Source organism: Lissotriton helveticus, chromosome 9, assembly GCF_964261635.1.
Source record: "Lissotriton helveticus chromosome 9, aLisHel1.1, whole genome shotgun sequence".
NCBI classification, from domain to species: domain Eukaryota; kingdom Metazoa; phylum Chordata; class Amphibia; order Caudata; family Salamandridae; genus Lissotriton; species Lissotriton helveticus.
In genome coordinates, this window is record NC_136070.1 from 31,828,884 (window position 1) to 31,844,818 (window position 15,935).

Here is a 15,935-nt window from a genome sequence, read left to right on the forward strand (position 1 = left end):
TAGTGAACGTGGCCACTGAGGCCCATGTTGCCGCCAGGCATATGTCTTGAATGGGTGTGTTAGTCAGGAAGGCAATTGTTGCTCCATTTTTCCTGGTAGAGTGGGCTTGTGCCCCTCCTAGTAGTTCTTGACCTGCCTGCTTGTGGCAGAATTGTATAGTTTGTGCGATCAATTGTGCCCTTTGTTACTGGTCTTCCCAGGAAACTGCTTGCGAAGGACACAAAGAACTGCTTTGTTTTCCTCTGCTCTTTAGTTCTTTCCATGTAATGCGCTACTGCCCTGCTAGCGTCCAGAGTGTGCAGTGCTCTCTCCGCGCTTGTGGATGGTTTCTGAAAGAAGCTTGGTATCTGTATGGTTTGGTTCATGTGAAACCTTGACACCACCTTTGGCATAAAGTGTGGGTCCGTTCTCATTACCACCCTGTCGTTGTGTAATTGAATGTAGGGTTCCTGTAGCGTCAGTGCTTGTAGCTCACTTACCCTGCGTAGCGAGGTGATTGCTACTAGAAAAGCTGTCTTCATTGTGAGCATTTGCAGTGAGGAATTATGGATGGGTTCAAAAGGCGCTTTCATAAGCTCTGTTAGGACTAAATTAAGGTTCCATGCCGGGGACGGCATCCTTTTTGGGGGGGGGGGGGGGGGGGGGAGCATCCTTTTAGTCCCTTCCAGGAATCTCTTTACCACTTGGGATGTAAAGAAGCTCTTCCCCGTCTCCCCTCTTGTGAAGGCTACTATGTGTACTCTCAGCGAGGTAGAGCTTAGGTTTGCTTTTAGCAGGTGTGTTAAATATTTTAGCACAGTTGATTACTTTGTCATTTTCTTGTGTAGCTTTTCCCTGATGCACCATTGTGTGAATCTTTAACATTCTGCCACATAGCACCTCCGTGTGGTAGGTCTCCTCGCCACCCATAGCACACTCAGTGTGCACTCTGGGAGTTGTAGGTGTGCAAACTCTACATCTTCCGGAGCCAGTCAGCTACGCAGAGGCTCTCTGGCTCTGGGTGAAGTACCTCCCAGTTTTGCATGGAGAGCAAGTCTTATTTTTGCGAACTTGTGTTGTGGTCCCTGCGCCATCTCCACTATTTGTGAGAACCAGGACTGCCTGGCTCACTGTGGTACCACCAGAATCAGTGTCATGTTGCTGGTTCTGCATTTGCTGAGTACCCTAAATACCCTATGTATCAGTGGGATCGGGGGGAAAAGCGTAGGCAAATGTTTTCGACCAGCTTATCCATATGGCATTCCCCTGGGATTTTTCCCCTGGTTGCCTGGATGCGAAGTATTGGCATTTTGCATTCTGGTGGGTTGCAAATAGGTCTATTTTTGGTGTCCCCCACTTCTTGAATATGCTTTGCGTTTCCTGTGCATTGAGCTCCCACTCGTGGGATGCTGATGTCGGTCTGCTGAGCAAGTCTGCCTCTACGTTGTCCTTTCCTGGTAGGTGTATTGCCAGGTCTATTTCTAGTGGGATGGCCCATCTCCATTTCTCCTGCGCTAGACTTCATAGCGCAACTGATTGTGTTCCTCCCTGTTTGTTGATGTAGGACATCGTTGTTGTGTTGAGCGGTTTGTTTTAAGACTCTGCCTGTACAGTTGTTTCTGGAAGGCTTTTAGGGCAAGGAACACGGTCTTTAGTTCCAGGTAGTTGATGTGCTTGATCGCATCTGTTGGAGTCCACAGACCCCTCACCTCGAGCTGGTTCATGTGTGCCTCCCATCCCCTCTGGGATGAGTCTGCGGTGATGGTCACTGTTGGGTTTGGTGGTGTTGAAGGCTTCCCCTTGTTAGGTTCTCCTTGTTCCACCACACAATCTCCTTTCACTGCATGCGTTACATCCACTAGATCTTCCCAACTCCCTGTAGCCTGTGACCATTGCGGTTGGAGCCATTCCTGGAATGGTCTCTTGTGGAGTCGTATATTGAGGACTAGGTGTATGCAGGACGCCATCGTCCCCATGATCGTGCTCGCTGTCCTCACTGTCCGAGCTCGCCCCTTCTGGTATTGACGTGTCTACTTCAGCAGGGCAAGTGTTCTCTTGTCGCTGGGGAACACCTTGTTCTGTATGATGTTGATCTGTGCGCCTAGGAAGATCTTCACCTGTTCTGGTTCCATTGAGGATTTTCCCCAGTGTATTGAGAATCCCAGTTCTGTCAGCGTCTGTGTGACCCGCTGAGCATGTTTGGCATTGTTTGTAGGAACTCGCCTTTATTAGCCAGTCGTTGAGGTAGGGTTATACATGGATCCCTTCCCTCCATAGGTGCGCGGCTACTGCCGCGAGACATTTGGTGAAAACCCTTGGTGCGGATTTTAACCCGAAGGCCAGGGCTGTGAACTGGTAGTGCACTTTGTCGATGGCAAATCTCAGTAGATGTTTGTGTTGTCTGTTCATGGGAATGTGTAGGTATGCATCTTTGAGGTCTATGGTGGACATAAAGTCTCCGTCCCTTATCTGGGGGATAACCTCTTGTAGGGATGTCATCTTGAATTTCTCAGTCTTTATATATTGTTTTAGGAACTGTAGATCCAGAATAGGTCTTAACATTTCATCCACCTTTGGTACGAGGAAGTAGTTTGAGTACACTCCCTTGTTTCCTTCTTTGAACGGTACTGTTTCTATCGCCTACTTGTGGAGGAGTTCTTGTGCTTCCTGTAGGAGCAGCATGAGTTCTTTTGCTGAGCGCACCTATTTTTTTGGTTTCCTGTCTGGATGCTTCTTTTCCAGTTCTATACAGTATCCGAACCGTATGATGTTCAGTATCCATTTGTCTGTTATTTTCTTCCACTCCTGGAAGAAGTGTTTTAGTCTGCCTCCTACTGGTGTTACATGTTCGTTGATCCCAGATTTGAGTGGGTCTACATTTTTTTTGCTTATTTTGTTGTGCCCTTCCCCTAGAGGTGTTGTGTGGGTGGGCACGTTTGGTGGAGCGGAGTCACTTTGAGGTGGGTTGCTGGCCCCTTGTTTGTCCTCGTCCATTCGCCCTCCCACGAAAGGACTTGCCCCTAGGCTGGTATTGCCAGGTCTGTTGTTGCTGACCCTGCTGCGCTTGGTTGTTGCCCTGGTAGTTCTGCTGGAAGGTCTGATGTGAAGTTCCCGGCTTGTTTCCCTCTCTTCCGTTTGGTCTCCGTGTCGGGGTGCCCCTTCTCATTCCTCTGAACTGCAACGCCCCATGGACCTTGCAGTTTCATTTTCCTTCTTGAGCTGCATCAGTTTCTCATCTACTGGCGCTCCGAACAGTGTTTCTCCATTGAAGGGTGTGTTCACAATATTGCTCTGAACTTCCGCTTGAAACCTGAGATCCTCAGCCAGGTATGCCTTCTTTCAGTTACCCCAATCATCATGAGCCTGCTGAATGCGTCAGCCCCATCCAGGGCTGATTTGAGGCATGAGTTTGTCATGTTCTTGCCTTCCTCCACCAGGTGTGCTCTCTGTTGGTATTGTTCACAGAGGTGTTCGAGTAGCTGTCCAACCTCCTCCCAATGCTGGTACGTATGCCTGTCGAGTAGCGCATTCCAGTGGGCAATGCGCCAGTGGATTTCTGTATTCCTCTCTATTTTTCTTCCAGTGAGGTCTATCCTCTTACTTTCCTTGTCTGGAGGTGGGCCTGAGTTTGTGGAAATGTTGGCCCTTTTTCTGGCTGTTGCTGCAATGACGGATCCCTGGATGTATGGTGGGTTCTTAGAGGAATGTTTATGCTTCTTCTCTGTCCTAGGTGTGACAGATCTGTAGGTTGCTGGTTCTTTGAATGTTCCCCTTCCCTGGCCCAGGACACTTGGGAGCATAGGTAGGAATTGACTCCTAGTTTGAGTGGGGAGCAGGGTCTATAAGAGGAAGCAGGCTTTTGGTTTCTCTTCCTCGTTTCACCCAATATGCTGCTGCATTTATGATTACCATATTGTAAATACCAATGCCCTCTGGCGGCGGCCTCGAAGGATACATTTCTATGGCCTCTTTCAGGCTTTCGGCGTTGAGGTCCTGCCAATCCAGGTCCTGTGCCACCAAGGATGCCGACCCCAAAGTTGTTTGCTGGTCTTCCTCCTGTTCTCCCTCATAATAGTATAGGCCCTCTTCTTCTTGGTGTTCCTGGGGCTCCGGAGTTTTCGGCGGCTCTTCAGCGTCGAACTCCTCTTCGTCCTCAACCATCGTCGTCTACTTCGACGGAATGGTGAACTTTTTCATACGTTCATCGAATTCCTTTTTCCTTTGCAGGATACTTTCCATTTCAGGCTCGAGCCTTCCTTTTCTTCTCCATCTCGGCAGCCTGTTTGGCGTCAAGAGTTTCAGCCGATCTCTTCAATGTCGAAGTTGCCTTCGGGTCCTTTTCCTTCGGAGTCTAGCGTGCCTTTTTGGGGGCGTGCTTCCACGACCTAGGCTTGTCTTGGGATTTGGCCAACTGGGATTCCTTTTCGAAGGATCCGCTGGGCTGTTTGTCCCTGGATGCAGCTGCATCCGTCAAATGTTTCAGCGCCAGTGCTCCTTTTGAGGACTTTGACTCTGTTTTTCAAGAGTCTGACTGATTTGAGAGTTTGTCGGGGTCTTAGGGGGTCGACGTCTCTTACCTCATTTTCGTATCGGTCTCTTCGACAGTGTAGTCATCTGGTCCCTCTGCGATGTTTTCCTCTTCCACACTGGAGAGGCCCAAGTCCCGGAGCGACGGAGATTGACCTTGGCCTTGCATGTTGTAGTTGGCTCTCCTCTGTCTTTCCCTTACTCTGAGGGTCTTCGGGGTGAATGCCGAGCAGGCTTTGCAATCCTTGCTTTCGTGGCCGATTGGCAGGCAGAGGTTGAAAACCAGATGCTGGTCCTTCTGGACATATCTGTGGTGGCAGTTATGGCAGAATTTAAAAGATGTTTTGTCCATTTCTGCGCTCAGGGTGGCCCCTGTATGCGCATTCTCCGTTGGACGTCGAAGTTTCCGATATTCTCCTTTATCGTCCCGGTTCAGTGTTCTTGATTGCGAGATGTAGTCTCCAATGTTTTCGGTGGTTTTCTGTCTTTTTCTCCTTTTCTCCAAAAACTCTGGAACCTCTTGGTGACGATCCAGACCCAACAGCGGATAAAATAATCTGAAGATGGCACCCAAAGTTGGGAGCTTCCGCAGGAAGCGTGCCATCACAGGAAGGACACCAAATGGTGGGACGTCGACACCCACCTGGGCTACGAAAAAAAGAAAAAATACTACGATTCCGGACCCAACCACCAGACCGCGGAATAATGCACAGCATAGTGAATCCAGAAAGATTCACGCTGCAAAAATCAACATACGAAGGCCAGAGGCTTCAAAGCCTCTGCTTCCTTTGATAGGCGACCCCGGCACCCTGCAGACTTTGGCGATGCCGCCTCCTTCTCCGAGACCCATTTCACACCAGGACAGGCGGAAGATTCGTTAAGCGAGGCGGCGTGGAGCAAACCCAGATCAGACACCCTATACGGTGAGCTGCTTGGGAAAGGGTTATGCCCACTTCCCAGAGGAAGTGGTTCCAATAGGGGGCATAGTGACCCGAAGAATAAGTAGCTACACTCCCCTAAATTGAGTATTTAGGTGCCCCCCTGACACCAAACCTTGACTTACCCGACTAAAGAAGGCGCAGATGAGCCGATCAACTTTACTAAAGGCTGAAGTGGACTTTTGGCGCCAAACCTGGTTTGCCTGCTCCAGACTTGACAAATGTAAAGACCTGACTCGTCCTGCAGCAGCGCATTCTCTGAAAGCCTCGGAGGGTTGCCAGCACTTTAGAAAACTAGTCAGCATCTCCCTTGAAGTGGAGGAGCCACTTCCCTGCATTATGCAGGCAGTGACTGCGACATCCGGTTCTAAGAAGCTGTTAACCACTAGGTCGACCAACACTTTAGCCACCCAGGAAGAGGTCAGCTTTCTTAAAGATGTGAGATCTGTCTCCTTACCAAGTTTGGCGATGCCATGACTCCTAAGTTCCTCCCTGCATGATACCCGGGGTACTGGACCCCTTGCCTTGACCGGCGCTTGTTTAGAGTCTAATCTGGACTCCAACAATTGAAAGACCAACCAGACGATGAGGGACGTCTGCTCCACATAGACCAGCAGTCCTGTTTTTCTCCCTTTGCAGGTCCTGACTGAAAGGTGACAGGCTACGAAGCTCAAGGACCATTTGACAAAAACCCTCTGCATCAGAGCTTCCCGACCCAGGTCTACGAACAGCTACTGCTCCACCTTGCCCGCAAGGTGTCTCGTGAACTGAGCCACCCATTGGGAGTTCCCAGACTTCTCTCCAGATCCCCTTTTGCAGCCTATTTCTAGGTGGCTCCCTCTTGGACTATGGCGCAACGCGCAAGGTTACCTACCCATTTAGCATCTCTGCACCCAGACACCAGGGCAGGTAAAACTGAACTGCTGGGAGAACTCAGGTCCTTGTCCCCCTAAAACCCCATGACCTAAAGGGGACTCTTGAAATCCTATTGCAAATACCTGTATGGAGTAAATGTTCTTCTCTCTAAAGGAAAGCATTACAGCCTAAAGACGAACAGTTTGCTAGCATTGCTAACAGTCGAAGTGATAACTTGGAAATTTCTTACCCAATAACAAAGGTCTTGGTGTTAAAGTATATAAAAATGTGCTATTTTTCTAAATTGATAGGGATCTCTTGTGTGTGTATAATTTATTAACTCTGTATGCAACAAATGCCCAACACTCCCCTCTAATACGCCTGGGGATGCTCGACCACACTACCACAAATAAAGCACCTTGGGATTGTTTAAGCAATCCCCTGTCCACTTGCAAGGGTTACATGGACTCTTTACACAGCATTCCTCTTTTTGGTATACTATATAAAGAGCTGGCTTCCTACATTTCGCGTTTCAATTCAGAATTCAAAGGAAGATGCTATGTGAATTGGGAGTGAACAATTTCGCACCATCTGCATCACAGGCTTGTATAGTGAATGAATGTATAAAAACAGGTTTACCAAATGACAGGTTTTATTTTAATTCAACAGAATCATTACATAACAAAAAGTAAACATGTAAATCAAACAATACAACACAGAAAATACACAATGAAAAGAAACACTCCCGTAGGATACAAAGATGGGGATTATCAGCAAAAAAGGTTAAAAAATAAACAAAAAAATCTGCACTTCTCCGCAAGCTCAGAAAAATTTGGGGGAAAACCCCATAAGAAACTTTATTGCAGGTCGCACAGTGGACATAAATGACAGCATCTCCCGCAAAGCAAAACAGGCACGCAGTCAAACTGCGCCTTTCTAGCAATAACACTGCATTAGCAGTCACCAATCACAACATGACAAAGGAGAACCCGAACAGTTTTCCAGGCTCCAAAGACGAACTCAGCGAGTGAAAAACTGAATTGCTGACGTTGGAAACAAAATATATATTATTGTACACATTATATAATTATTCCTACAGAAAATACATCTACAGGCTAACTTCATACACTACATAATTAACCCTGATCGTTATATATTTAGTAAGCCTTCAACGCAAAGTTCATGCCATCTGCTCAACAGCTCTGAAAAGAAAAAACAGACAATTGCAATATTAAAATACTGAGGGTTTTCCCTGTACTCTAGATGTACACCTTTTCACAAACTGCACGAGCAGTTGTGGTTTGAACCCCAACAAATGTAACAAAGCACTCTGGAAAACGATTAAAAAAAACAGCAATGCAGAATCTATACCCTTAGCATCCCGAATACTTCACTGGCGTAAGGAGGCAACTGAACAGATATTGAGAACCCTCTGACCCACTTTACAATAATTCCCGCTCTAATATTTAGGCTTGTTTTGGCGAAATGAGACTTCTTGGCCTTTAATTTGTCAACATGCACCTCCAACCGGTCTTTAAAAGAAATCATAACATTTCCCAACTGGCCAATCGGTGCCTACATTGGTATTTCTCTTGGGTTTGCCAATGGCACAGTGGCAGCCCTTCAGCTCCTCTCGCCATGTCAGTCACTGGATGGAGGACACGTCACAAACTGTGCCAGTAAATACCTGGCCAATAGCAGGGCGCCTCGCCAGCGGTGCAGTCATGAGAGGTGCCTGGAAATGTAGTGCTAAAAGGAATTCATCCAAAAGCCACAATGCAAACTACACCAAGAACTTACTAAAAGTAGGAGGCACTATCCAGGACTGGCTTGAGACAATATTGTTGTCTTCAACAAAAACACTCAATAGATCAATGCAATACTTGCATTTTTTAACCTACAGGGCCACCGGAAAAGACTGAAATTTTTACAAATTTCTTCAAGTATATACAGACCCTAAACCTAGTCCATAATTTGCCAGATATACCAAAAGAAAATACCATATGCATAAACCTATTTAAAAAACACTTGACAAATGTCCACTGAATTACAATGCTAATTTTCCTACTAAAAACTTTTAACACCTGGGTGAAGGAATTGATAGCCAAGTCTAAAATTAAGCATTGAGGCATTAACCTCAATAAAATGCTGGTAGTTTTGGCAACCACTGGATTTAAGGCAATATTTTATTGAACTCAATGTAACCTCTACTTGTTCGGAAGCAGGCAGATATAAGGACATAAAATATGGCAGAATTTGCCATATTGTACATGATCTGTGAAAAAGCCACCTGAATCCAGTTTAACGTGTCACAACGCTATTCCTTCAGAGTTTAAGACTAATCCAGGGCAAACGTTTAAATTAAAAAAAAAAGGTGCTGCTTCATCATAAGCATCAAATGTAGCTGCAGGGAAGAGATGTCTACAGTGCAACAAAGGGAATTGAAGCACCTCCAGGCCATTCCAGCATTTAAAGTAGCAAAATGTACTGAATATCAACTTGGCCCATTTGAAAAAGCTAAAACAAGTACAGAAAATAGGCAAAGTGATTTGCCTAAGATCATAAACGTTGTCAAATTGTCAAGTAGGTATAAATGTTAGAGTCTTGGTCTGCAATGAAGCCACGGGGCCACACCTCCAGCCCTTATTTAAAATGTTTGCCGTAGAAGAAAGTCAAATAACAGCCAAGTTCTATTCAGCGGGAGAAAAACTAGAATTAAAGGTAAATTACTGGTAGAATAACCATCGGAAAGTGGCAGGATTATTGCTACAATAACTATCAGAAGAGAGCAGAATTATTAGTACAGTAACTAACAAATGTGGCATTGCTTATAAAATAATTGTTGTGGAGACAATTCTCAAAAACAGCTACCTGATTGGCACACCAGCTAGTTACTGAGCCCTACACTTCACAAAGTGACTTTCCATAATAGACAGGCACGCCCCTTTCCGCCATGACAGTAAAATGGGGGGTGCTCGTTTATAGTCATTTCTCTGGAATAGATAAACAGAAAATAAATAGTACATATGACCACATCTTTTACACGAATAAAGAAATTTTAAGGTATAAAAAATAAGCCTCAAGGTGTTGCATTTTAATAGATAATTAAACAATTGACTTATTTTACTGGTAGAGCACATCACAAACTGACTTCTCGCGCCTAAAAAGATGAAAGATTTTTCCCAAGCAAATGCTACTTGTGTCCCTGGATCTTCAAGTAAAGTAAGAGTCAACTCCTGGGAGCGGAGTTGAATCAAAGACTTGCAGATTGCACGGATACACATACAATGGCCACATGTTGGATACATTTGGAACTTAATTATGGTTTTCGGATGAAAGGTAAATTACTTGTAATTATAAATATTCACCATGAACATGCTCGAAATTCATGAAAGGTAAAATAGCTGTGTATGGGTCAGATCTCAGCAAAATTTATCAAAAATGTTTTTCAACCAATCAAATACATAAAAAGATGTCCAAGGAAAAAAGGCAACATTTACTGTGTTTCCCCATTACCCAAAAAGAAAAAGTTGAACAGTACACTTGGCCGAAACTACCGCTTAAAACCAATGTACTTTGTTTATTATGAAGAAAGAAAAGAATCTGGAGAAGTTGACCTACTGTAAAACTACAGTGTACATTGACCCTGTTTCTTTAACCTGTTCTGTGCTCTCGTCGGTCATTGGCCAACGGGAGCACTACCTCCCTAGTGCTGCTGTCGGCCAATGGCCGACGGAGCCCCGCCCACCTTATAGAACGCCCGCACTGTGCCGAAATAACAGCCGCAGTTAAGGCGTTAAGGACCTTGGTAGATTGCACTATCTATCCCATCATGCCCCACAGGGGTCTGTTATTTTTTTTTCTGTTCTGTAAGAACCTTGTGAACGCAATCCTGCTTCAGCTTAAGCTATGTTGGCTATCAACAACATTTTGGCTTTCATTCCTCGCTTTTGGGCATTGCCTTCAAATCGAACTTTTTATTCCTGAAGGAAACACCTTTCCCCAGACTGTCCTTACTGTGTTTTAACTCAGATGTCTTGAGGCTCTGTGCTAGCTCTTAGATAAATGTCCAAGTTATGGAGAGGACCTCTCTAGGTTACAACATTCACATCGTCTTTGTGGTTTATCTGCCTGAAAATATAATAGTAAGTGTTGCCATTTTTCTTGGCCGATTTCTTTGACTGGAAAAACAAACATTTTAAAAAATTGCGTTCCAGAATATCGCAACATGTGCACAAATGTTCTATCCTTTTATTAGTATCAAAAAGAATCCCACGATGATCTCACATTCAGCCAAACTATGAATATGTTGGCAGTATTGATCTGCCTCTATGCGGGACTCCGCCAAAGTAGAACATTCACAGACCCTTCTGCAAGTGATTTTCAACAGATTATCCAAAACACATACTTATGCGAACAATTTGCTCAGGGGAACCAATACAGTCATCACATGGGGACGGTTATCAACTTTTACGTTTCGCTTATTACATGAATAAGAATATGAGCTAATAACACATTAGCAGAAAAGATTTTAGTTCCTATTTGGTTATGCAGGGTCCTATTTTTAAAGGTGAATAGGCTAATTCTTTTGTTGTTGACTTTTGACTGACATGCATGCTTTGTTTAAGATTTTGTAAATATGTTTTCCCAGATTAAATAAAGTAACTTCCATATTGTATCAACTTTCACAGAGGGATCTCCCTGGCTTTTTGGCAGGGGTATTAGCCTCATCTGGCCAGAGTGACCAGCCTCCTTGGGAAGTCAAGATGCAGTTTCACAACAATATATGGTTCGGGATGCAAGGATTCTCTACAGTGCTCAGATGTCTTCAACCACTCAAATTATAACGGAACACATAAAACTAGTAAAATTATTAAAAACATCTAACAAACTCTAAATAGATCACATTCTAGGTTCAAAAAGTGCACGGTCCAGGCATCATCTTCAGAGATGGCGTCAAAAGCCTAAACAAACAGACCCCACACAGGGTCTTAACGTGAACTCTCACAGTGGAGCGGACACACTGAATGATGGTGCCATGGAGGGCAGCTGCTTCCGGACCAAAGGTGCAGGCCACGCAGAAGACTCACAGGATCCACCCTAGGCCAGTAACTACTACCTATACAAGAATGCAACTCCTTAAAAAACCTGATTTGAAGAGTGTCAAAGCCATCTGTTTGCCAGGAATCCGTATCACCGAATTTTGGATATTTGTCATAGGGCTTACAGGAAATGGAGCACGCGGTCATCTCATTGATTCATCCATGTCTTCCATCTAGCAGTTTACAGTGATGCACTAGAGGCAGTGCAGGACCGACATGATGTGGGTACCTGGGTCCAGGGTTGGCACTTGCACATCACCGGAAATAGCCTGGGGAATATGCAAGGGCCCAGGATGGCTGTAGATAGCTTTAGAACCAAACAAACGTCTATGATAAATTTCTTCTTTCAGATTTAAAACCTCTTTTTTTTTAAACTCCAGCTCCCGTTTAAGACCAATGACCGTTTTAGCCGTTCACGGTTAGTCAAAAGGCAGCTAATGGGATGTGAGGTTTTATTTGGTGGCCCAGGAGTGTGCACCCTGGGACTCATGGCTAAAAGTTTAGTGTCTACTTTTTGCTCTGGTCATGGTCGGAGGTATCCAGAGACTAGTTCTTCCGGAGTCTCCGACATCTACATAGACTCCACTGGAGGAAACTGGCTCTAATGACAAACGTGGTTTTATCATGAAGGATAATTGGGTCTTTTGGTCAGAAGAAACAGCAAATTCTTACTCTACTTGTCCTCTTTCACCACCAGGTGGGCATTGGATATAATGTAGGCAATATAAATGAAATGCTGAAGAATCATGTGTGGACAAACTGAAAGCTTTATTTTCAGCACTGCAGTAGATAATCCAGAAAAAGTGATCGCACCAACTCTTTGCACAAACAATCTACCTGTCCTCTCGAATGTGGCTATCAACCACAAGTCCTACGCAGCACTTTAGCAGCAGTACTGCACAGCTCAACATTTTTTTACCCACCTAAATAAAATACATTAAAATAAAATAAAAACAGCCACGCTTGTTTTTGCATGACCTAGCTCTGAGTTCTGCGCCACAAGTCTTACATTCAGTTTGTCTGATGTAAGTTAATAGCCAACTAATGTGCATGGTGGAGTTCATGGTGGAGTTCATGGCCGGCTTCCGTTCCGGATGAAAAGAACTTTCAAGACTGCAGAGTGCCAGAGGATATACTGGGATAAACTAGACCGGGCAAAACCACCAGTGGTGCAGGAAGCCATAAACACCAATGACTATTTCAAGAGGCCAAAAGACAATTCCCAACTGGAACCCTGGAAAACCAATGCCCTGCAACACCCAAGGAAGACCCACCAACTTGAAGAGGAAGAGCGGGGCATGCAGGGAGTGGTGTGTGTGTGTTTGGAAAAGGTACAAGGGTGGCAGTAGCATGGCAGAAAGCCAAAATAAAAGAAAAAGTAAAACAAGAAAGCTGTGGAAAAAAGGTGAATCAAAAGCACAAAGAAAATTACCATACACACCGCCTTCAAGCTGGCACAGTATCCATTCCAACACCCGAGCAAAATGTGTACAAAAATCACAATTCTAGTAATCAGAAAAGCAGGGCCAGACCAAACATGTGGTATTAAAGGTGTTACGCCAAGTATGCTGTTCTTTTTTGCCACAATCCCAGGGTCAAACATGGTCCGTCGCCATAGAAGGTTTTGGTTTCTTTGGTTTGTGGTTGGTCTGGTGAATTCCACGTATTTCAGTTCGTCTTGAGACATCTATTCTCCACACCATCTTACAGCCTCCCCTGCTGGGAGCAAGGAACTCGTGCAGCATAGACGTGTGTAGTGTAGCCTGGGCTACAGGGAGGATCAATTGAGAGCCAATTTGAATCGGACCTACATGAAGAACATTGTTTTTAAATGGCGCATAGCATCCAACCGGCAACACCAGTTCCCACCAACACGACCAGCACCAATCACCCAGGTTAGTGGTTTAAGTGAACATAATTGCGTAATGGGAGCGTTCATTTTTGAGTGGGTAGTATGGCAAACGTAAGATGGCACTTGGGCTTCACAAGGTTACTATGCTGCGAGAAATAAACAGACGTGGATTTAGGTTTTTTGAATTTTAGTTTTCCTTAAATAAAAATGGCGGAGAGAAAAAGCTACAGTAAACAAAAGCTTAACTTCCTTAATCTGGGTCCCAGACCATTGTGATTAAATTGATCTCTTGATTAAAAAGGCTGTACAGATGCACGAAGAGCACCAGCTGAGGATCTTCTGGACAAAATCCTTTGTGTTGTGGGGGTGCGGAATGGCGTGAGAGATGTGCGGCGCCAGGCTCCCCAATATCCAGGATGGCCGCGTGTCCCAAGAGTTGCTTCCACGCTAGTAAAGCCAAGTAACCCCTAAGTGAGGCTCAGACGCTCCGTCTCCGGAAGTGTTGAAGAGCAGAGCCCTTCTTGTCCGGAGCTCGACAAACTCCGGATTGTGTTGTCCATACATTGTTTGAATTCCTCATAGGTGTTGGTTGTTGGCAGTTCCAAGCAGTTCTTGCCAGGGTGCCCAATGGGCACAGAGCCTGGATGAATTACAATGGACGGCTCCGGGTTAAAACCGATGGGAGGGATGGCCTCTGCCCCAGTTGCAAACGTCAGTATTTCTTCCAATGACACACGCGCCTCACCATCTACAAATAAAAAAACAGATTAACAGCAGAGAAACATGGGCACAAGAAAGGGTTAATTATAACCCGGTTAAATGCATAGGTATACTCACTTGATTCATAAACAGAAAACACAGCTATCCAAGTCTATGGCCAACTGTACTACACACACTAGTGTCATGCCAGTGAAAATAAGGCCAAAGAAAATAGCCTATTAGAAACAATTGTCCCAATAACCCTCCATTTGCATTTTTATTATAACAGTGGAAGGTTGAAACAAACAAAATACTTTTGATGTCACTCTTTCTGGTAAATACTCTACCTCACCTTAGATTTCTACTTTTGGAACACTGTCCAGGTACCAGAATGGATCCGGAAACTTTCAGCAAAGCGCACGTGACCTGCTAGGTGGCATCATGCTGCTCTGGCAAGGTTCCCTACTGTCCCAGAGGGGACAGAATGGAGCAAAATATAAGTGTCACATCTATGTGCGCGGACGTCAGTTTCTTGCTCATCTTTCTGTGCCCTCACACAGAGCATAAACAATTGTTAGTACCAGTGTGCAGATCCTAACTTGGGAAGGCTCCTCCATAGAACCGAGAGGTGGGGGAGAAGTGAGGAATCTATAGTTCGATGGATTACCCACCAGAAGGAAAATGCTACTTACCAGTATGCATCTGTCCTTGGCATGTAGGGCTGCTAACATTCTTATCTTAGCATAGATCGCCGCCTAGTGTTGGGTCCGGATGTTTGCACTTTGTTGTCCTGGAGAAGTCTTCGAAGTATTACGAGATAGGTGGCTCCTCCCCTGAACTGCAGTGCGCATGGGCATTCTCTCCATCATCAGATTGTTTTTCGCCATTGTGGCAAAGATGGAGTATAGAAAAGTAAGAGATGACCATGTAAATGTATGTAGAAAAGATTACTGCAGCTGTGAAAGGCACCGGGGAGGAGGGTGGGTGATATGAATGTCAGCAGCACTACATGCCAAGAACAGATGCATACTGGGAAGTAGCATTTTCCGTTCGAGGCATGTCGGCTGCTGAATTCATATCTTAGCATAGACTGTATAGCAGTATCTCCTCTAGCGGTGGTCACCTGTACCAGCTGCAGCAGTTTGAAAACGAGTTTTAAGGACAGCTTGGCCTACAGCAGCTTGCTGCTTTGCTTGCACGTCCACACAGTAGTGTTTAGTGAAGGTGTGTATGGTAGACCATGTAGCTGCCCTACATATGTCCTCTAGGGGAATATTTCCTAGGAAAGCCATGGATGCCCCCATTTTGGGGGTACTGTTAAAGTGCGCTTAGCCTTTTGATAGTATATTTGAATGCATTTAACTATCTGGCTATTCCTGTTTTTGAAATGGGATTACCCTTATGTTGTGGAGAAAAAGCAACAAATAGTTGCTTTGTCTTACTGAATGATTTAGTTCTGTCAACGTAATATAGCAGAGCCCTTCTTACATCTAGTGTGTGTAGGGCTCTTTCAGCCACTGACTGCGGGTTTTGGAAGAAAACTGGCAATTCTATGGACTGATTGATATGGAAAGTGGATACAACTTTCGGCCTAAACTTAGGGTTAGTACGAAGCACTACCTTATTGTGGTGTATTTGCATGAAAGGTTCCTGAATGGTAAGTGCCTGTAGCTCACTCACTCTCCTGAGGGAGGTAATGGCAATCAAAAATGCCACCTTCCATGTTAAGAATTGTAATTCACATGAATGGAGTGGTTCGAAAGGTGGCCCCATAAGTCTGGTAAGTACTACGTTTAAGTTCCAGACTGGCGAAGGTGGATGTTTTAGAGGGATAATTCTTTTAAGTCCTTCCATAAAAGCTTTGATAGGTGGTATTTTGAACAGGGACACGGGTTGTCTGTTTTGGAGATATGCTAGTATAGCAGCGAGGTGTAGCCTTATAGATGAGTATGCCAGATTGCATCTTTGAAGATGTAAAAGATT

The 15,935-nt window shown here is 44.9% G+C and overlaps 1 protein-coding gene across 1 annotated transcript in view; it reads right to left on the bottom strand.

The window, feature by feature from the left end:
- Positions 1 to 12,150: 12,150 nt before the first annotated feature.
- Positions 12,151 to 15,935, bottom strand: part of G2E3 (G2/M-phase specific E3 ubiquitin protein ligase) — a 326,326-nt gene continuing 322,541 nt past the window's right edge. The window contains exon 16 of the mRNA XM_078659417.1: positions 12,151 to 14,001. Coding sequence (XP_078515543.1) covers positions 13,721 to 14,001 — 281 coding nt within the window. The 3' untranslated portion in view covers positions 12,151 to 13,720. The remainder of the gene's footprint in view (positions 14,002 to 15,935) is intronic.